Below are 22,264 nucleotides of genomic sequence, written 5' to 3'. Positions count from 1 at the left end.
TAAACTTTATATGTCTGTAAGTTTGTCTTTGTGTCTTCTGATACTGATTAACATCAAGTGGAAAAGTGGAGAAAAGGTGAAGACAAAGTTCATATTTCTCCAGTTATTGTGTGACTAAATAAACAGAAACATGAGGATTAAAACATCACATAAAACAGGTTGAAATTTGTTAGATTATTAGATTATCTGTCCAATGGAACAGACATAAAAATAACCTCATGCATTTTAATTTAAATATCTTATTGCATGTATTGTTTTGGTTAAAAAGTGACCCTGACATGTGGTTTCAGCTCGTTTATCACAGATTGTGTTCATGTTTGTCATGGTGAACTTGTGTCACAGTGACCTGAAGTCTCCTTTAGAACAACTAAAGAACAACAGACGGTTAAAGATTAAAGGATGAAATGTTCCAACATAAATCTCCTCCAGTCTAAAACAACAAGTTTAACCAGAAAGGTCAAGTCAAACCTGTAAACCTTTTTTTTATCTGTCTTCCTCCCCTCTCCTCATGTTATACTGCATTTCTGCACATAAATACCAGATATTTTGCACATAAATACTAGAGATTTTGCACATAAATGCTAGAGATTTTGCACATAAATACCAGAGATTTTGTACATAAATGCTAGAGATTTTGCACATAAATGCCAGAGATTTTGCGCATTATTACTAGAGATTTTGCACATAAATGCCATAGATTTTGCACATAAATACCATAGATTTTGCACATAATTACTAAAGATTTTGCACATAAATACCAGAGATTTTGCACATAAATACTAGAGATTTTGCACATAAATACTAGAGATTTTGCACATAAATACTATAGATTTTGCACATAAATACCAGAGATTTTGCACATAATTACTAAGGATTTTGCACATAAATACCAGAGATTTTGCACATAAATGCCAGAGATTTTGCACATAAATACTAGAGATTTTGCACATAAATACTAGAGATTTTGCACATAAATACTAGAGATTTTGCACTAGATGCTAGAGATTTTCCACACAAATGTGAGAGTTTTGCACATAAATACTAGAGATTTTGCACATAAATACCAGAGATTTTGCACATAATTACTAAGGATTTTGCACATAAATACCAGATATTTTGCACATAAATGCTAGAGATTTTGCACATAAATACCAGAGATTTTGCACATAAATACCAGATATTTTGCACATAAATACTAGAGATTTTGCACATAAATACTAGAAGTTTTGCACATAAATGCTAGAGATTTTGCACATAAATACCAGAGATTTTTCACATAAATACTAGAGGTTTTGCATATAAATGCTAGAGATTTTGCACATAAATACCAGAGATTTTGCACATAAATACTAGAGATTTTGCACATAAATGCCAGAGATTTTGCACATAAATACCAGAGATTTTGCACATTATTACTAAAGATTTTGCACATAAATACCAGAGACTTTGCACATAAATGCTAGAGATTTTGCACATAAATACTAGAGATTTTGCACATAAATGCCAGAGATTTTGCACCTAAATACCAGAGATTTTGCACATAAATACTAGAGATTTTGCACATAAATACCAGAGATTTTGAACATAAATACCAGAGATTTTGCACATTATTACTAGGGATTTTGCACATAAATACTTGAGATTTAGCACATAAATACCAGAGATTTTGCACATAAATGCTAGAGATTTTCCACACAAATGTGAGAGTTTTGCACATAAATGCCAGAAATTTTGCACATAAATACTAGAGATTTTGCACATAAATACTAGAGATTTTGCACATGAATGCTAAAGATTTTGCACACAAATACCAGAGATTTTGCACATAAATACCAGAGATTTTGCACATAAATACCAGAGATTTTGCACATAAATACTAGAGATTTTGCACATAAATACTAGAGATTTTGCACATAAATACCAGAGATTTTGCACATAAATGCTAGAGATTTTGCACATAAATACCAGAGATTTTGCACATAAATACTAGAGGTTTTGCACATAAATAATAATAATAATAAATAATAATGCATCGGTTTTATATAGCGCTTTTCAAAATACACAAAGACGCTTTACAGAAGACATAGAGAAAATGCTAGAGATTTTGCACATAAATACCAGAGATTTTGCACATAAATACTAGAGATTTTGCACATAAATGCCAGAGATTTTGCACATTATTACTAAAGATTTTGCACATAAATACCAGAGACTTTGCACATAAATGCTAGCGATTTTGCACCTAAATACCAGAGATTTTGCACATAAATACTAGAGATTTTGCACATAAATACCAGAGATTTTGAACATAAATACCAGAGATTTTGAACATAAATACCAGAGATTTTGCACATAAATACCAGAGATTTTGAACATAAATACCAGAGATTTTGAACATAAATACCAGAGATTTTGCACATTATTACTAGGGATTTTGCACATAAATACTTGAGATTTAGCACATAAATACCAGAGATTTTGCACATAAATGCTAGAGATTTTGCACACAAATGTGAGAGTTTTGCACATAAATGCCAGAGGTTTTGCACATAAATACCAGAGATTTTGCACATAAATACCAGAGATTTTGCACAGCAATGTTAACCAAAATCATCATCAATAAAACCATGTTGAATGTCTTGATATCAGCTCTTAAATTATTTCTGTTGTTATCGTTATATTTGTCCAAATAAATGAACCTTTAGTTGAACCAGACATTAAAATGAACAAGAAACTGAAGAAATCCATGACTGTATATCTCTGATATTTATTTTTTATTTATGACTTTCTACTTTATTAGAGGAGGAATAAAAGAAGAGGCTAAAGAAAAGGTGGTTGAGGGTCTTTATCTCCTCCTGGACTCTTTCACAGAGAATCACTGAGAGAAACTCACCAAAGTTAAAGACTCATTAACTTCTACTCACCTCCGTCTGTTTCTCTTCTTGGTTGTCAACTTCTGCAGCTTTTCTGACCACAACTCTGCACAACTTCTTTGAGTTTTATATTCTAAACAGAATGATGGAATAACCTTCAAGATAAACAACGTTTCAACAGTAAACATGATGAGGAATAAACGCCAAAGTTGATCATTAATGAAACGCTTTTATTGCAGCAGAATCAGACAGAATTATTAAAATGTGAACAATAATAGTAATAATACATTTTGTTTGTAAAGTTTTTCTTTTCATAAAGAAATCTCAAAGTGCTACAGAAACCAGAAACAAAATAAACAAGACTGAGAGAGAAATCAGACCCGTTAAAATCAGCAGCAGAACAATAATTTTCTAATAATTTTGTGTCTTTTTTGGTAATTTTGTGTCTTTTTCTAATAATTTTGTGTCTTTTTTTGGTAATTTTGTGTCTTTTTCTAATAATTTTGTGTATTTTTTAGTCATTTTGTGTCTTTTTTTGGTAATTTTGTGTCTTTTTCTAATAATTTTGTGTATTTTTTAGTCATTTTGTCTTTTTTGATAATTTTGTGTCTTTTTTTGGTAATTTTGTGTCTTTTTTTGGTAATTTTGTGTCTTTTTTGGTAATTTTGTGCCTTTTTTGGGTAATTTTGTGTCATGAAATAACATTGAAAATGGATACGAGTCATTTTTGACCCATGTTGTGCGTTAGAAGCGTAGTGATACAAAAAGGGTTTTTATTCAAAAAGTAAAAAATGAAAACAAAGAATTAGGACACATAATGATCAAAAACAAGCTGATTGAGGAAAACCTGCAATACTGAATGATGAAATTAATTTATTGCAAAGATATAGAATATAAAAACTCAGTGGGGTCACTTTAGACCATGTTGTGCATCAAAGGGTTAAAACAGAAGTTCTACAGGTTGATACAGGATACATTAATGATTAAATAGAGGTGTTATTGTTACTTGGTGTGCAGCAGCTCTCTCCTCTCTCTTTTTTTGGTAATTTTGTGTCTTTTTTAGTAATTTCGTGTCTTTTTTTTAGTCATTTGGTGTCTTTATTGCTCATTTTGTGTCTTTTTTTGTTGTAATTTTGTGTCTTTATTGCTCATTTTGTGTCTTTTTTGTTGTGCAGCAGCTCTCTCCTCTCTACTGTCTTTATAGTTTGAAGTTTTTTATTTTGCACAAATAAGACAAAAGAGAAGGAGAAAGAGATCAGAACAACAAAACCAAGGTGCAAAGTAGCGGCAAGAAACCCAAAAAGGCTTCTACATATATTATATTATATTATATTATATTATATTATATTATATTATACAGGCCTCTAGATATATTAAAATTCACTAGTTAAATTAAAGTAACTATCAAATAGAAAAAAATAATGACACATAAAAATGATGCAAAATTATAATAATATTACAAGTTTTTGGGTCATTTAGTGTCTATTTTTAGTAATTTCGTGTCTTTTTTTGGTCATTTTGTGTAATTTTTGGATCATTTTGTGTCTTTTTTGGTCATTTTGTATCTTCTTGAGGTAATTTTGTGTCTTTTTTGGTCATCGTGTCTTTTATTTAGTAATTGTGTGTCTTTTTTTGGTCATTGTGTCTTTTTTTAAGTAATTTTGTGTCTTTTTTGGTCATTTTGTATCTTCTTGAGGTAATTTTGTGTCTTTTATTTAGTAATTGTGTGTCTTTTTTTGGTCATTGTGTCTTTTTTTAAGTAATTTTGTGTCTTTTTTGGTCATTTTGTGTCTTTTTTTAAGTAATTTTGTGTCTTTTTTGGTCATTTTGTGTAATTTTTGGATCATTTTGTGTCTTTTTTGGTCATTTTGTATCTTCTTGAGGTAATTTTGTGTCTTGTTTTGGTCATTGTGTCTTTTTTTAAGTAATTTTGTGCATTTTTTGGTAATTTTGTGCATTTTTTGGCAGAAGTCATCCGAAGTACTACAGGTTGTTGTTGTTGCCGTGTTGTTGTTGTTGCCGTGGTTACTTGGCGTGCAGCAGCTCGCTCCTCTGCTGGTACATGGAGCTGAGTTTGAAGACGGCGTCGGTGAGTCCTGAGGGCAGGAAGGGCACCATCTGGAAGAAGAACGTGTCCCTGGCGGAGGCCAGCAGGTACCTGCAGCGCGGCCTGGGCGCCAGGATGGCGTGCAGCATGGCGTCGATCACCATGTCTCCGTCCTTGAAGCCCGCCTTACACGTGGACATGAAGTACTCGTTGGCCAGGTCGATGTACTTCCTGTTGAAGGTTCGTTTCCTCTCCTCGTCCAGTTTCTCCCAGATGTCCAGACCCGTCTTCATCCTCAGGATGTTGGTGGCTCGCCCAAAGTTCCCCGGCTGGATGATGCTCACCTGGACAGGAAGAAGAAGAAGAAGAGACAAAACTATCATTCAAACATGTCTCTATATTAGAAATATCACCCAGAATAAAACAAGATCCTGCAAAAAACTGATATCTAGACATTTAACATGGTTTTATTGATCATCATTTTGGTTATTATCAAGAATGTTTCCATGACTGGAGATGTAAAAATGACTGGAAAGACACAAAATGACCAAAAATATGTGCAAAATCTCTGGTATTTATGTGCAAAATCTCTGGTATTTATGTGCAAAATCTCTGGTATTTATGTGCAAAATCTTTAGTATCTTTGTGCAAAATCTCTGGTATCTATGTGCAAAATCTCTTGTGTTTATGTGCAAAACCTCTAGTATTTATGTGCAAAATCTCTGGTATTTATGTGCAAAATCTCTGGTATTTATGTGCAAAATCTCTGGTATTTTTTTTGCAAAATCTCTAGTATTTATGTGCAAAATCTTTGGTATTTATGTGCAAAATCTTTGGTATTTATGTGCAAAATCTCTGGTATTTATGTGCAAAATCTTTGGTATTTATGTGCAAAATCTCTAGTATTTATGTGCAAAATCTCTAGTATTTATGTGCAAAATCTCTAGCATTTATGTGCAAAATCTCTAGTATTTATGTGCAAAATCTCTGGTATTTGTGTGCAAAATCTTTAGTAATTGTGTGCAAAATCTTTAGTAATTATGTGCAAAATCTCTAGTATTTATGTGCAAAATCTCTAGTATTATAATAATAGATGTAAAAATGACTAAAAAAGAAACAAAACGAGAAAAATAGATGCAAAAATGACATAAAATTATTGAAATAGACACAAATTGACCACAAATAGATGTAAAAATGACTAAAAAAAGACCCCAAAAAACGACAAAAAAAAAGTAAAATAACAACAAAATACATTTATGGAAAAAATGATTAAACTACTTTTGTTTTCTCCTTGATTTCTTGTTCATTTTAATGTCTGGTTCAACTAAAGGTTAATTTGTTTGGACAAATAAAATGATAACAACAAAAATAGCTGTTAAGAGTTTAATTTCAGAGCTGATAAAGACATTCAACATGGTTTTATTGATGATGATTTTGGTTATTAGGAATAAAACCATGGAGAATATCTGACTCAGGGGGATGAAGGGAGGAAAAAGAGTCTTTTTTTTCCGATTGATGGTGAATGGACTGTCAGACAGGCGTATCAGTGATGTTTCCGTGACTATCTGCAGTAATTAGAGTAATGAATGTTCCAACACGGTCACAAAGTGAGTAATGAGTCATTAACATGGTGGAGAGAACAAAGACTCACTGTGTGTTTGTGTGTTTGAGTGGCAGGACGAGAGAAACACATGAAGCTTTCAGCTCAGAGACACTGAGACGCTGCTTCATTAACAAAATCACTCACAGCAGAACTTCACTCGTGAAAAGGCCGTTTTAGGACTCACAAGAGAAAGAACGAACGGTTTAAATTTAGACCTTTTAGACTCCAGATAAACTCCAGAGACTCTGGATCAATCAACTAGAAAAAAATCACAAATCTAAGAGAAAAAAATACAAATTTATGATGAAAAAAATCAAAAATTGATGAGAAAAGACAAATTTACGATAAAAAAAATAAAAAAAAATCAATTTTATGAGGAAAAATTTTTTAGAGAAAAATATAAAAAATTATGATAAAAAAAACCCTCGAACTTTGAAGGAAAAAGACAAATTTGCGAGAAAAAACTCACAAATCTAAGAGAAAAAAATCCAAAATTTAAGAGAAAAAGACAAATTTACGATAAAAAAAAAATCAGCAATTTACGAGAAAAAAATTCAATTTTATGAGGAAAAAATAAATTTTTTAGAGAAAAATATACAAATTTATGAAAATAAAAACAAACCTCGAACTTTGGAGGAAAAAGACAAATTTGCAAGAAAAAAACCCCACAAAGCTAAGAGAAAACAATACAAATTTATGATGAAAAAATCTCAAACTTATGAGAAAAAGACAAATTTACAAGAGAAAAAAAATCACGAATTTACGCGAAAAAATCTAATTTTTGAGAAAAAAAAATTGAGAAAAATATACAAATTTACGATAAAAAATGTTGGAGGAAAAAGACAAATTCACGAGAGAAAAAATCACAAATTTGCAATAATTTTTTTTTATATTTACAAGAAAAAAAACTCACAAATTTACAAGAAAAACTCACAAATCTAAGAGAAAAAAAATACAAATTTATGATGAAAAAATTCAAAAATTTATGATAAAAAAATTCAATTTTATGAGGAAAAAAACCCACAATTTTTAGAGAAAAATATACGAATTTATGAAAAAAAAAACCCTCGAACTTTGGAGAAAAAAGACAAATTTGCGAGAAAAAACTCACAAATCTAAGAGAAAACAATACAAATTTATGATGAAAAAATCTGAAACGTATGAGAAAAAGACAAATTTACAAGAGAAAAAAAATCACAAATTTATGCGAAAAAATTAAATTTTTGAGAAAAAAAAAACAAGACAAAAAATACAAATTTACGCTAAAAATGTTTTGAGGAAAAAGACAAATTTACGCGAAATTTTTTTTACAAATTTGCAATAATTATTTTTTTATATTTACAAGAAAAAAAAAGGATCCTCTCTAGACCTTATTGACCACTACACCTTCTTTGTTTGCCTTTTTCCCCTGTAAGTCTCTTTGGATCAAAGCGTCTGCTAAAAAACTAAATGTAAATTTAGAGCATCACATGTTGTGAGATGTTGTGAGATGTTGTGAGATGTTCTGAGATGTTGTTAGATGTTGTGAGATGTTCTGAGATGTTGTTAGATGTTGTGAGATGTTCTGAGATGTTGTGAGATGTTGTGAGATGTTCTGAGATGTTGTTAGATGTTGTGAGATGTTCTGAGATGTTCTGAGATGTTGTTAGATGTTGTGAGATGTTGTTAGATGTTGTTAGATGTTGTTAGATGTTGTTAGATGTTGTTAGATGTTCTGAGATGTTGTGAGATGTTGTGAGATGTTCTGAGATGTTGTTAGATGTTGTGAGATGTTCTGAGATGTTGTTAGATGTTGTGAGATGTTCTGAGATGTTGTGAGATGTTGTGAGATGTTGTGAGATGTTCTGAGATGTTGTTAGATGTTGTGAGATGTTCTGAGATGTTCTGAGATGTTGTTAGATGTTGTGAGATGTTGTTAGATGTTGTTAGATGTTGTTAGATGTTGTTAGATGTTGTTAGATGTTCTGAGATGTTCTGAGATGTTCTGAGATGTTGTTAGATGTTGTTAGATGTTGTGAGATGTTGTGAGATGTTGTGAGATGTTGTTAGATGTTGTTAGATGTTGTCAGATGTTGTGAGATGTTGTGAGATGTTGTTAGATGTTGTTAGATGTTGTTAGATGTTGTCAGATGTTGTGAGATGTTGTGAGATGTTGTTAGATGTTGTTAGATGTTGTGAGATGTTCTGAGATGTTGTTAGATGTTGTTAGATGTTGTTAGATGTTGTGAGATGTTGTGAGATGTTGTGAGATGTTGTTAGATGTTGTTAGATGTTGTTAGATGTTGTCAGATGTTGTGAGATGTTGTGAGATGTTGTTAGATGTTGTTAGATGTTGTGAGATGTTGTGAGATGTTGTTAGATGTTGTTAGATGTTGTTAGATGTTGTTAGATGTTGTTAGATGTTCTGAGATGTTCTGAGATGTTGTTAGATGTTGTTAGATGTTGTTAGATGTTGTCAGATGTTGTGAGATGTTGTGAGATGTTGTTAGATGTTGTTAGATGTTGTTAGATGTTGTTAGATGTTGTCAGATGTTGTGAGATGTTGTGAGATGTTGTTAGATGTTGTTAGATGTTGTTAGATGTTGTTAGATGTTGTGAGATGTTGTTAGATGTTGTTAGATGTTGTTAGATGTTGTCAGATGTTGTGAGATGTTGTGAGATGTTGTTAGATGTTGTTAGATGTTGTTAGATGTTGTCAGATGTTGTTAGATGTTGTGAGATGTTGTTAGATGTTGTTAGATGTTGTGAGATGTTGTGAGATGTTGTTAGATGTTGTTAGATGTTGTTAGATGTTGTTAGATGTTGTTAGATGTTCTGAGATGTTCTGAGATGTTGTTAGATGTTGTTAGATGTTGTTAGATGTTGTGAGATGTTGTTAGATGTTGTGAGATGTTGTGAGATGTTGTGAGATGTTGTTAGATGTTGTTAGATGTTGTGAGATGTTGTTAGATGTTGTTAGATGTTGTGAGATGTTGTGAGATGTTGTGAGATGTTGTTAGATGTTGTTAGATGTTGTTAGATGTTGTGAGATGTTGTTAGATGTTGTTAGATGTTGTGAGATGTTGTGAGATGTTGTTAGATGTTGTTAGATGTTGTTAGATGTTGTTAGATGTTGTTAGATGTTGTTAGATGTTGTTAGATGTTGTTAGATGTTGTGAGATGTTGTGAGATGTTGTGAGATGTTGTTAGATGTTGTTAGATGTTGTGAGATGTTGTTAGATGTTGTTAGATGTTGTGAGATGTTGTGAGATGTTGTGAGATGTTGTGAGATGTTGTTAGATGTTGTTAGATGTTGTGAGATGTTGTGAGATGTTGTGAGATGTTGTTAGATGTTGTTAGATGTTGTTAGATGTTGTGAGATGTTGTTAGATGTTCTGAGATGTTGTTAGATGTTGTTAGATGTTGTTAGATGTTGTTAGATGTTGTTAGATGTTGTGAGATGTTGTGAGATGTTCTGAGATGTTGTTAGATGTTGTTAGATGTTGTGAGATGTTGTTAGATGTTGTGAGATGTTGTTAGATGTTCTGAGATGTTGTTAGATGTTGTTAGATGTTGTGAGATGTTGTTAGATGTTCTGAGATGTTGTGAGATGTTGTTAGATGTTGTTAGATGTTGTTAGATGTTGTGAGATGTTGTTAGATGTTCTGAGATGTTGTTAGATGTTGTTAGATGTTGTGAGATGTTGTTAGATGTTCTGAGATGTTGTTAGATGTTGTTAGATGTTGTTAGATGTTGTTAGATGTTGTTAGATGTTGTGAGATGTTGTGAGATGTTCTGAGATGTTGTTAGATGTTGTTAGATGTTGTTAGATGTTGTTAGATGTTGTTAGATGTTGTGAGATGTTGTTAGATGTTCTGAGATGTTGTTAGATGTTGTTAGATGTTGTTAGATGTTGTTAGATGTTGTTAGATGTTGTTAGATGTTGTGAGATGTTGTTAGATGTTCTGAGATGTTGTTAGATGTTGTTAGATGTTGTTAGATGTTGTTAGATGTTGTGAGATGTTGTGAGATGTTCTGAGATGTCGTTGTACCTTGACTCCGAAGCTGGCCGTCTCCACCCGGAGACAGTCAGCGAAGGCCTCCAGGCCTCTCTTGGACACGCTGTAGGCTCCCATGGTGAGACAGTTAAAGAAGGCGAAGATGCTGGAGGTGAACACCATACGCCCTGAAACACACATTAACCCTTAGAACACATGAAACACACACATTAACACCTATAACACAGTCAGACTGAAGCTGAAGGTGAGTGACAGTGACATGTGAGTGCATTTATGTGCAAAATATTTGGTATTAATGTGCAAAATCTCTGGTATTTATGTTCAAAATCACAGGTATTTATGTGCAAAATCTCTAGTATTTATGTGCAAAATCTTTGGTATTAATGTGCCAAATCTCTGGTATTTATGTGCAAAATCTCTGGTATTTATGTGCAAAATCTCTGGTATTTATGTGCAAAATCTCTGGTATTTATGTGCAAAATCTCTAGTATTTATGTGCAAAATCTCTGGTATTCATGCACAAAATCTCTGGTATTTATGTGCAAAATCTCTAGTATTTATGTGCAAAATCTTTGGTATTAATGTACAAAATATTTGGTAATAATGTGCAAAATCTCTGGTATTTATGTGCAAAATCTCTGGTATTTATGTGCAAAATCTCTAGTATTTATGTGCAAAATCTCTGGTATTTATGTGCAAAATCTCTAGCATTTATGTGCAAAATCACTGGCATTTATGTGCAAAATTTCTGGTATTTATGTGCAAAATCTCTGGTATTGTAATATTTGTGACTCTTTAGATCTGTTTCTGAATAATAACTATAATAATAATCAGGTTATACTATATCTGACTCTTTAAATCTGTTCCTAAACAATAACTATGAGACAATAAGTAAGTAAGTTAATAAGTAATTTAGTTCATTCTGTTATTATCTCCAAATAATGACTTAATAAAATAATGAACTTGTTATCACAAGAAGATAAAAAGCTTGTTTCCGTTTATATTTTAATGTTTGAGTCCGTGACTATCAGCTGATTTGACCCAAATATTACAAGTAATAAAAGAAAAGGATGAAACGACATAATTAACTTGTGATCTCGAGGAAAAAGTCTCTGGTATTTATGCACAAAATCTCTAGTATTTATGCACAAAATCTCTGGTATTTATGCACAAAATCTCTGGTATTTATGTGCAAAATCTCTGGTATTTATGTGCAAAATCTCTGGTATTTATGTGCAAAATCTCTGTTCTAGTTGTGTGTGTGGTATGTGTGGTGTTTGAACCTTTTGCGGCTCTGATCAGCGGCAGGAAGGCGACAGAGACCCTGATGGCTCCGAACAGGTTGATTTCTGCCATGCTGCGGAAATCCTCCACAGAGCTCCACTCGATCTCTGCCCAGTCCGTCACACCGGCGTTGTTCACCACCGCCCACAGACCTGCAGCAGGTATTATTATTATTATTATTATTATTATTAATATTATTATCATACAGAAACAGATCTAGGATGGGCAGAGCTGTTGGAACTCAGACTGTGGTCACAAACTGCTCCCTGGTAACCCCCCCGTAACCTCCCACAGACACCTATTGACTGTCTGCTGCTGTCTGGAGGCCTAGTATGGTTGTCTCCATAGCAACCGCTATATTATCGCGTTTTGGCATTGGCACTGAGACGAGACTGATTAGGCGCAGGGCTCGAACTCCCACATACAGATATGCAAACATACTCCCGAAAAAATAATAAGCAACAAAATCAGTGTTGCTGCTCATCATTGACAAGTTCCAGGCTGCAATAATTCAACTTTTTTTTTTTTCAAACTTTGCATGTAGTATATTGAAAATAATTCATATTATCTGGGTTTTTTTCATCTAAAAACATGGACACAAATCTTGCATTTAAAGGGTTAAAACATTTAAAAATCAATTAGTGTTTGATATCAATAATTAGGTCAGATGTAGGTTCATGTATGGTCACTTTGTGTCTTTTTAGTCATTTTTACATATATTTTTGGTCATTTTGTGTCTTTTTTGGTCATTTTTACATTTATTTTTGGTCATTTTGTGTCTTTTTTAGTATTTTTGCATCTATTTTTAGTCATTTTGTGTCTTTTTTGGTCATTTTTGCATCTATTTTTGGTCATGATGTGTCTTTTTTAGTTATTTTTGCATCTATTTTTGGTCAATTTGTGTCTTTTTTAGTCATTTTTGGTCATTTTGTGTCTTTTTTGGTCATTTTTGCATCTATTTTTGGTCATTTTGTGTCTTTTTTGGTCATTTTTGCATCTATTTTTGGTCAATTTGTGGATTTTTTTTTCATTTTTACATCCATTTAAAGTAATTTTTTGTCTTTTTAGTCATATTTTACATCTATTTCTGTTCATTTAGTGCCTCACCTTTCTCCGGCAGGTTATCCTGGACCGTCCTCTTGGCGTGCTGCACGTCCTGGTCCCGTGTGACGTCCAGCTTGAGGACCCGGAGGTTCCTGGAGCAGGTCCTGGTGAGGCTCTGGGCCCCGGCTCCGTCTGGATACAGAAACCCGGCGAACACGGTGAAGCGTTTGTCGTCCAGCGCTCGGGCCAGCTGGTGGCCGAAGCCGCTGTCACAGCCGGTGATCAGCACGCCGTGACCCGACCCGTCCTGCAGACGCACGCCGCCGCCGCCACGCCGCTGCAGGGACACCAGCTTAGCGAGGACCAGGAGCAGCAGGACGGAGAGCGGCACCACGCCGATGATCTGCCCGATGAAGAAGATGGTGTTCATGCTGCTGAGAGAGAAGAAGTGAAGAGTGATCTGAGCGTGAGCACAGATATATCCTGTAGCCTGAGACACAGAAACACGTCATGGGTTGGCGTGGAAACGTTTCCTGAGCGCCATGTGACCAACAGACACCTCTGTTGTCTGATCCTAACGCCTCCAGCTGCTTCACTTCATGGAAAACCTTTTATCATCATCATCATCAATGTCATCAGGAGAACTAATCGATCAGAACGGCTGAACACAGAGACACGTTCTCCTCACCACCACCTACTCTTATATCCATCTACTCATTATTTATTTATTTAGTTATTAATGTGGGTTTATGATTCCAGGAGTTCAGGGAACTCTTCCAAACATTTCTGAATATATACAGTCATGGAGAAAAACCCTTTTAGACCCTCGTTTCCTTCAGTGTCTTGTTGATTTTCATGGCTGGTACAACTAAAGGTGCATTTTTTGTGTCTTTTTTGGTCATTTTTACATCTATTTTTGTCATTTTGTAACTTATTTGGTAATTTTTACATTTATTTTTGGTCATTTTGTGACTTTTTTGGTAATTTTTACATTTATTTTTGGTCATTTTGTCTTTTTTGGTAATTTTAACATCTATTTTTAGTCATTTTGTGTCTTTTTTAGTCGTTTTGTGCCTTTTTTTGGTCATTTTTGCATCTATTTTTGGTCATTTTGTGTCTTTTTTGGTAATTTTGTGTCTTTTTCAGTCATTTTGTGCCTTTTTTTGGTCATTTTTACAACTATTTTTTGTCATTTTGTGTCTTTTTTAGTCATTTTGTGCCTTTTTTGGTCATTTTTACAACTATTTTTTGTCATTTTGTGTCTTTTTTTGGTAATTTTCACATCTATTTTTTGTCATTTTGTGTCTTTTTTAGTCATTTTGTGTCTTTTTTGGTAATTTTCACATCTATGTCATTTTGTGCCTTTTTTGATCATTGTTGTATCAATTTTTTTCATTTTGTGTCTTTTTTGGTCATTTTCACATCTATTTTTTTGTCATTTTGTGTCTTTTTTAGTCATTTTGTGTCTTTTTTGGTCATTTTTGTATCTATTTTTGGTCATTTTGTGTCTTTTTGGGAATTTTTACATTTATTTTTGGTCATCTTGTGTCTTTTTTGGTCATTTTTACATTTATTCTTGGTCATTTTGTGACTTTTTTGGTAATTTTAACATCTATTTTTGTCATTTTGTGCCTTTTTGGGTCATTTTAACATCTATTTTCGGTCAATTAGTGTCTATGTCGATAAGACATTGAAGAAAACAAGAGTGGTCTTATACTTTTTTCCATGAATAGACAAGGTAGGAAAGTACAGCTGCAGTTATTTATCTTGAGATCACAAGTTAATTATGTCATTTCATCCTTTTACTTTATTACTTGTAATATTTGGGTCAAATCAGCTGATAGTCACGGACTCAAACATTAAAATATAAACCGAAACAAGCTTTTTATCTTCTTGTGATAACAAGTTCTTTTCTTCTCCTCGTGAACAAGTTAATTATTTTATTAAGTCATTATTTGGAGATAATAACAGAATGAACTAAATTACTTATTAACTTACTTATTGTCTCATTTATTGTTCAGGAACAGATATAATATAACCCTGATTATTATTATAGTTATTATTCAGAAACAGATCTAAAGAGTCAAATAAAGAAATATTAAAAGTAATAAAAGAAAAGGATGCAACAACATAATTCACTTGTGATTTCGAGGATAAAAGGTATTAAAAATAACTGCAGTTGGACTTTCCTACCTCGTAGGAAACAACAAATACTTGCACCTACATTTGCCCTTCAATAATAATAATAATAATAATAATAATAATAATAACTAGAAAATTTCCTCTGGGGAAATTTTGAAAGGGCCACGGGGGCTACTGCCGGTGTGTGTACACTATGATGAGATTCTTCAGAGATTTATAACTATGCCCTTTAACCTCAAAATGTGTGTGTGTGTGTGTGTGTGTGTGAGAGAAACATGTATCTGGAGGAGTGTGCGCGCTTACGTGTGTGTAGCAAAAATTGCATAAAGTTACCTGTGTGTATGTATGTGTGTGTGTGTGTGTGTGTGTGTGCGTGTGTGCGTAATTAAAATCACATAAAGTTACCTGTGTGTATGTATGTGTGTGTGTGTGTGTGTGTGTGTGTGTGTGTGTGTGCGTGTGTGCGTAATTAAAATCACATAAAGTTACCTGTGTGTGCGTGTATGAGGCATGTGTATGCATGTGTGAGGAGTGTGCGCACTTCACATAAAAGATCAAAGCAATCAACAGAATTAACTGCTGCTGTTAATGTTCCTGAACAGTGACAGCAGCCAGAGGTGGACAGACTGGAATTTCTGGCCTCGAACAGAAAGCATTTTTGGCAAAACCATAATACCTATCATTGATCCGACTTCACTTTGAGCGTCCTGAGTTCTTCCTGAACGTCTACATATGTTTTTTTTTAAGAAAAATGAAAAAATAGCTTTGTTAGAGCGATCTAAAAAAACTGTTACATCTCCCTTCTTCATAAATCTTCCTGTGTTTTTAATATGGGAGCCAATGAGGCTGTTGGTGGTGTTGGTGGATCATCTGTGCGTCCTACGCCCAAACTATAACTCTGACAGCTTTACCAGAGGATTGTGAGGGAGAAGACTAATTTTCCTACGTTTCTATGTATAAATTATTTCTGTAGAGTGGAATTTGCGGCCTGGAGCGCAGTTTAAAATTTATTTTTTGACAGTTTTTTCTCTCCCTCTACACTCTGGCGATGATGTCACACACTGTGACACGAACATTCCGTGCAATACACACCCATTATAATCTCAGAATTTCTCCAAAAATGATCATGGTCATTGAACAGGGATTGATAAAAAACTATATGACCTATCGAAACGTGGATTAATACACCGATACACAAGACTTGTGTCTACTGTTTAAAGTTTAAATGGAGTCTCTAGGTGAAATTATGACGGAGAAGTAGACGTTTAAAAATCTCCAATTATTGTTCTTTTTCCCTCAGTTTTTGTCGGCCGTCCCATTCATTTCAATGCAAAATTTTGGGCAGTTTTTCGCGACTTACGTCGCGAAAAATTCATATTCCGTAGAGAAAAGTAGTAGCACACCGATCCCGATCAAACCGCACGTTTTGATATGTAATTTGTCCTGCAACTCTTCAAGTTGTAGGACTAGTAGCGGGACGAAATTGCGTCTGGAAGAGGAAGAAGAAGAAATCCACAGTATAACAGTAGTGCAGCACTGGTCCCATCAGATATTGCTGGATGGGACCAGTGCTGGGGAGATTGCCCCGAGGCCCTAATAATAATAATAATAATAATAATAACAAGGACATTCTTAATGCCAACATCATCTACACAGTGATAGTTGAAAGACATTAAAATGAGAATAATCTCCAGAGTTAACCATCAGTAAAACTTAGTTTAACTGGAATATGAGTCTGTTTTACTTCAATGCTCGTATTGTTTTGGCGTTGTGATGTTTTTAAAGTGTTTTATTGTTCTGCCAGTGAGATCTAAAAAAAGATCCACGTGAACTCATCAGTTCCAGCTGCTGCTGAACTCGTTGCTGAATAAAAACCCAAACGTTTCCAGGAAAACTCTTTCAGAGAGCTGCTGGTGATGATGATGATGATGATGATAATGATGAGGAGCACGAGGCCGCCTGCTGCTGCTAACCTTAGCCTGTTAGCTTCTCTCAGCTAGCTGTAATGATCACATGCTAACATAATAATAGGTCACATAATCATCTTATATTTTATATTTTTATATGTTTAAGAGTCCGGCACGAGGACTCAAAGAGTCTGAGAACCAGACCAGTGGAACCAGACCAGTGAAACCAGCGTGACCAGTGAAACCAGCGTGACCGAACACTGTCTGACCGGATCTTCTCCCCAAAAACACTTTTTACTCTTGTAAAATAAAACCCAGCCAGCCTCCGGCTGCTTTATTTCTGAGAAGATGTTGTCTTTATTTTATCCTCATGCTAATCGATTATCAAGGCTTTAAATGTCCTACTAGAAAGAGAAACGTAACCTAAAAACACACAGTAGGTCCTCATTCAGGAAACTCTGTTCTATGAGCTCCAGAGTCAATAAAATATCTATTTATCTATCCAAGTATCTAGGAAAACGAATGGGACCAACAGACTTTGACCTAGGAGAAAAAGTTAGTTTAAATGACCAAAAGAAGACGTGAAATGACTTTAAAAAGACGTAATATGACCCAAAAAGACTTTAATGAACCAAAAAATACATAAAATGCTAAAAAAAAATACTTTAAATTACCAAAAAAATATGTCAAATGGTTAAAAAAAAGATGTAATATGACCAGAAAAGACTCAAATAGACCAAAAAAATACTTAAATGCTAAAAAATACTTAAAATGACCAAAAAAAGGCGTAAAGTGATTAAAAAAGACATAATATGACCAAAAAAGACTCAAATAGACCCAAAAAAAATACTTAAATGCTAAAAAAAAATACTTACAATGACCAAAAAAATACATAACATGCTAAAAAAATACTTTAAATTACCAAAAAAATATGCAAAATGGTTAAAAAAAGACGTAATATGACCAAAAAAGACTTAATGGCAAGATCTGTTGGCCTTCATTATTTACAGGAATAAAACTTTAAGACAAGAGTGTCCACATATTTTTTCATTTATTTTTTATCATATTAATTTTGCTTCATTTCGTGCTCTATTATGTATTTAATTTATTCTATAATATTTTGTAATATATTTTTGTAATCTATAATATTTCATTTGATTTTATATTGCTTTTACTTTTTTTGTATATGTTTTTTTTATTTTATTGAGTTGAAAAAATGTTTATAAAATGAAGATGTTTCTGTTATTTTGTCCACCAAATCAGGATAAACAGGAGAACGTTTTGTGGCGGACACATGACGTCACAGAGCTGCAGGTGTTGTGGAGAGTTCCGCTTCCCGCCGAGACCTGCATGCCGCTCGCGGGAGCGCGCACAGCGAAAACTACACTGATGAGTCTAAACTTTGATAAACTAAAGACAGCAGGTCATATAACACCGTTCATGAAGCACATAAAGAGTGTTTTATGGTTTTTAATTCGGACTTCACCGGAGAAATCATCACAAACTAGTTTTCGCTGTGCGCGCTCCCGCGAAGGGCATCAGATCTCGGCGGGCAGCAGAACTCGCCACAACACCGGTAATTTAAAACATAAATAGAGCCGTTTCTGGGTTAAAACTACAGATTTATCAAAGTTTAAAATAGTTGAAACATTTGTGATGATGTAAGAATATACCACAGACTGTATTAATAAGAATATAATACAATTAAAGCAGAATATAAATGTTATAAGACTAATTAATGGTGATGCTAATTTTAATTAGCGCGTCAATGGAGATTCCCATTGTATGTTAGCATCGAGCTTAAGAGTAATTTCAGGGTCATGGTGGTCTGAATGGCTGATTTCACATTAATGTGTAATGATTTAATATTAATGTGTAACTTTTTAACCCTTTAGTTTCTCATTAGCATTAGCAGCAGCACGGAGGCTAACAGGACAGCAGCTAACTAGCCGTTTAGTTTAGTCACTAAAATCATTATCACACACCTAATAAACTTTAGCTGATTCATGCTAACAGGCTAACACAGACACAACATACTGACATTAACACAAGTAAATATTTAAAACAGGTTTGTTGTAAAGTTTTAGTGAAACTCACCTTCAGTAGACTAACGGAGACACCTGAGACAGACAGGAGACAGGAGAGGAGGAGGAGGAGGAGAGGAGGAGGAGGAGGAGAGGAGGAGGAGGAGGATCCATCTGGAATCACCTCCTCTCCCTCACCTATCCTCCCTCCTCCTCCACCTGTCTTCCTGTCCACCTGTCCTCCTGTCTTCTTGTCCACCTGTCCTCCTGTCTACCTGTCCTCTTGTCCTCCTGTCTACCTGTCCTCCTGTCCACCTGTCCACTTGTCCTCCTGTCTACCTGTCCACCTTTCTACCTGTCCACTTGTCCTCCTGTCTACCTGTCCACTTGTCCTCCTGTCTACCTGTCCACCTTTCTACCTGTCCACCTTTCTACCTGTCCACTTGTCCTCCTGTCTACCTGTCCACTTGTCCTGCTGTCTACCTGTCCTCCTGTCTACCTGTCCACTTGTCCGCCTGTCTACCTGTCCACCTTTCTACCTGTCCTCCTGTCTACCTGTCCACTTGTCCTCCTGTCCACCTTTCTACCTGTCCTCCTGTCTACCTGTCCACTTGTCCCCCTGTCTACCTGTCCTCTTGTCTACCTGTCCATCTACCTGTCCACTTGTCCTCCTGTCTACCTGTCCACTTGTCCTCCTGTCTACCTGTCCACCTTTCTACCTGTCCACTTGTTCTCCTGTCTACCTGTCCACTTGTCCTGCTGTCTACCTTTCCTCCTGTCTACCTGTCCACTTGTCCTCCTGTCTACCTGTCCACCTTTCTACCTGTCCTCCTGTCCACCTTTCTACCTGTCCTCCTGTCTACCTGTCCACTTGTTCTCCTGTCCACCTTTCTACCTGTCCTCCTGTCTACCTGTCCACTTGTCCTCCTGTCTACCTGTCCACTTGTCCTCCTGTCTACCTGTCCACCTTTCTACCTGTCCACCTTTCTACCTGTCCACTTGTCCTCCTGTCTACCTGTCCACCTTTCTACCTGTCCTCCTGTCTACCTGTCCACTTGTCCTCCTGTCTACCTGTCCACTTGTCCTCCTGTCTACCTGTCCACCTTTCTACCTGTCCACCTTTCTACCTGTCCACTTGTTCTCCTGTCTACCTGTCCACTTGTCCTGCTGTCTACCTGTCCTCCTGTCTACCTGTCCACCTTTCTACCTGTCCTCCTGTCCACCTTTCTACCTGTCCTCCTGTCTACCTGTCCACTTGTCCTCCTGTCTACCTGTCCACCTTTCTACCTGTCCTCCTGTCCACCTTTCTACCTGTCCACTTGTCCTCCTGTCTACCTGTCCACCTTTCTACCTGTCCTCCTGTCCACTTGTCCTCCTGTCTACCTGTCCACTTGTCCTCCTGTCTACCTGTCCACTTGTTCTCCTGTCTACCTGTCCACTTGTCCTGCTGTCTACCTGTCCTCCTGTCTACCTGTCCACCTTTCTACCTGTCCTCCTGTCCACCTTTCTACCTGTCCTCCTGTCTACCTGTCCACTTGTTCTCCTGTCTACCTGTCCACTTGTCCTGCTGTCTACCTGTCCTCCTGTCTACCTGTCCACCTTTCTACCTGTCCTCCTGTCCACCTTTCTACCTGTCCTCCTGTCTACCTGTCCACTTGTTCTCCTGTCCACCTTTCTACCTGTCCTCCTGTCTACCTGTCCACTTGTCCTCATGTCTACCTGTCCACCTACCTGTCCTCCTGTCTACCTGTCCTCTTGTCCTCCTTTTTGACCCTTTTCATCCATTCTCGATATTTAAAAAATGACCTAAAACAGATTAAATCACTAATAAACGATGTTTTCTCTTCATAAAAATGAAACCAAACCAATCAGTTGTATATTTATTTCAGTTATAATAAAGATGAACAGTGAAACAGAGCGGTGGCGCCCCCCGGTGGCTCACACAGGCCATTGCAGCTACGACCTAAAAACTCAATAATAACTGATAAAAACAATAATAATAAGTGATTAAATGCTCCAAAATGTTCCTTCTGACTTCTTCAGAGACATTTATACATTTATAAATCAGCTTCAGCTGCTCCAAAACCTTTTTTCTGCTTCTTTAAAATAAAAATAAAACCGTTTTAATCATAAGCAGCAGAAACAAAATGCATAGAAACAAAATGTGGGATCCAAGTTCTCTCATATGATCCTACTTTTATTTTGACGGGACTCTGTTTCCTGCTGTGATGTTTCTCTGATATCTACTGATGGAGAGCCATAAAGATTGATTATTATTATTATAGATCCATGAGTCAGCTGATCTGTCAACACGTCAACGAGGCACAAGAGTGAGTTTATCACTTTTATCAGAAAGTTTCTCTTTGTTTGTTTGTTTGTTTGTTTGTTTGTTTGTTTCACAGTGAGACTGAAACTCTCTGATCCACTGGATGTGGATTAAAGCACCGCTGGACATTTAAACGCTCCGTTTATTCCTGTTTGTTTTATTTTCCCAGTCCAAGCTGAACTGTTCTGGATATAAAACACTAATAAACCACAAACCTGATCAAAATCTGCAGCTTTTAATGCAATAATCCCACAAACGTGACACATTTTACACAAACACAACTCGAGATTTCCCACAAATGTAATAATGCAAACAATAATGGTTGTTGTGGTTGCTGTTGTTGTTTGTTTGTTTGTTTGTTTGCCTATACGAGGGGTCGGCAACCCTCTCCAGGGCTCCCTGTGGCTTTGACAAAAAAAAAAAAAAATTTAATCCACATCATTGTCGTGATTCTTACATGATCCAATTGTAAAAATATGTATTTATGACCCCTGACATAAAGGTTGCCGACCCCTGGTCTAAAGGTTGCCGACCCCTGCCATAAAGGTTGCCGACCCCTGGTCTAAAGGTTGCCGACCCCTGCCATAAAGGTTGCCGACCCCTGGTATAAAGGTTGCCAACCCCTGATATAAAGGTTGCCGACCCCTGACATAAAGGTTGCCAACCCCTGATATAAAGGTTGCCGACCCCTGACATAAAGGTTGCCGACCCCTGATATAAAGGTTGCCAACCCCTGATATAAAGGTTGCCGACCCCTGATATAAAGGTTGCCAACCCCTGATATAAAGGTTGCCAACCCCTGACATAAAGGTTGCCGACCCCTAATATAAAGGTTGCCAACCCCTGATATAAAGGTTGCCGACCCCTGATATAAAGGTTGCCAACCCTTGATATAAAGGTTGCCAACCCCTGGTCTAAAGGTTGCCAACCCGTGGTATAAAGGTTGCCGACCCCTGATATAAAGGTTGCCGACCCCTGGTATAAAGGTTGCCAACCCCTGGTATAAAGGTTGCCAA

The 22,264-nt window shown here is 35.6% G+C and overlaps 1 protein-coding gene across 1 annotated transcript; it reads right to left on the bottom strand.

The window, feature by feature from the left end:
* Window positions 1-4,735: 4,735 nt before the first annotated feature.
* Window positions 4,736-13,398, bottom strand: zgc:113142 (uncharacterized protein LOC503524 homolog). The gene is made up of 4 exons (XM_059328194.1): window positions 12,913-13,398; window positions 11,805-11,957; window positions 10,555-10,688; window positions 4,736-5,264 (listed from the first exon to the last, which is right to left on the bottom strand). Exons 1-4 carry the CDS (start codon window positions 13,277-13,279, stop codon window positions 4,899-4,901), a joined length of 1,020 nt encoding a protein of 339 aa, XP_059184177.1. The 5' UTR covers window positions 13,280-13,398; the 3' UTR covers window positions 4,736-4,898.
* Window positions 13,399-22,264: the final 8,866 nt, after the last annotated feature.

The sequence above is a fragment of the Centropristis striata genome, chromosome 24, assembly GCF_030273125.1.
Source record: "Centropristis striata isolate RG_2023a ecotype Rhode Island chromosome 24, C.striata_1.0, whole genome shotgun sequence".
Lineage (NCBI taxonomy): Eukaryota > Metazoa > Chordata > Actinopteri > Perciformes > Serranidae > Centropristis > Centropristis striata.
The sequence above is the reverse complement of the archived record's forward strand: the minus strand, read 5'-3'. Positions and strand labels throughout refer to the sequence as shown.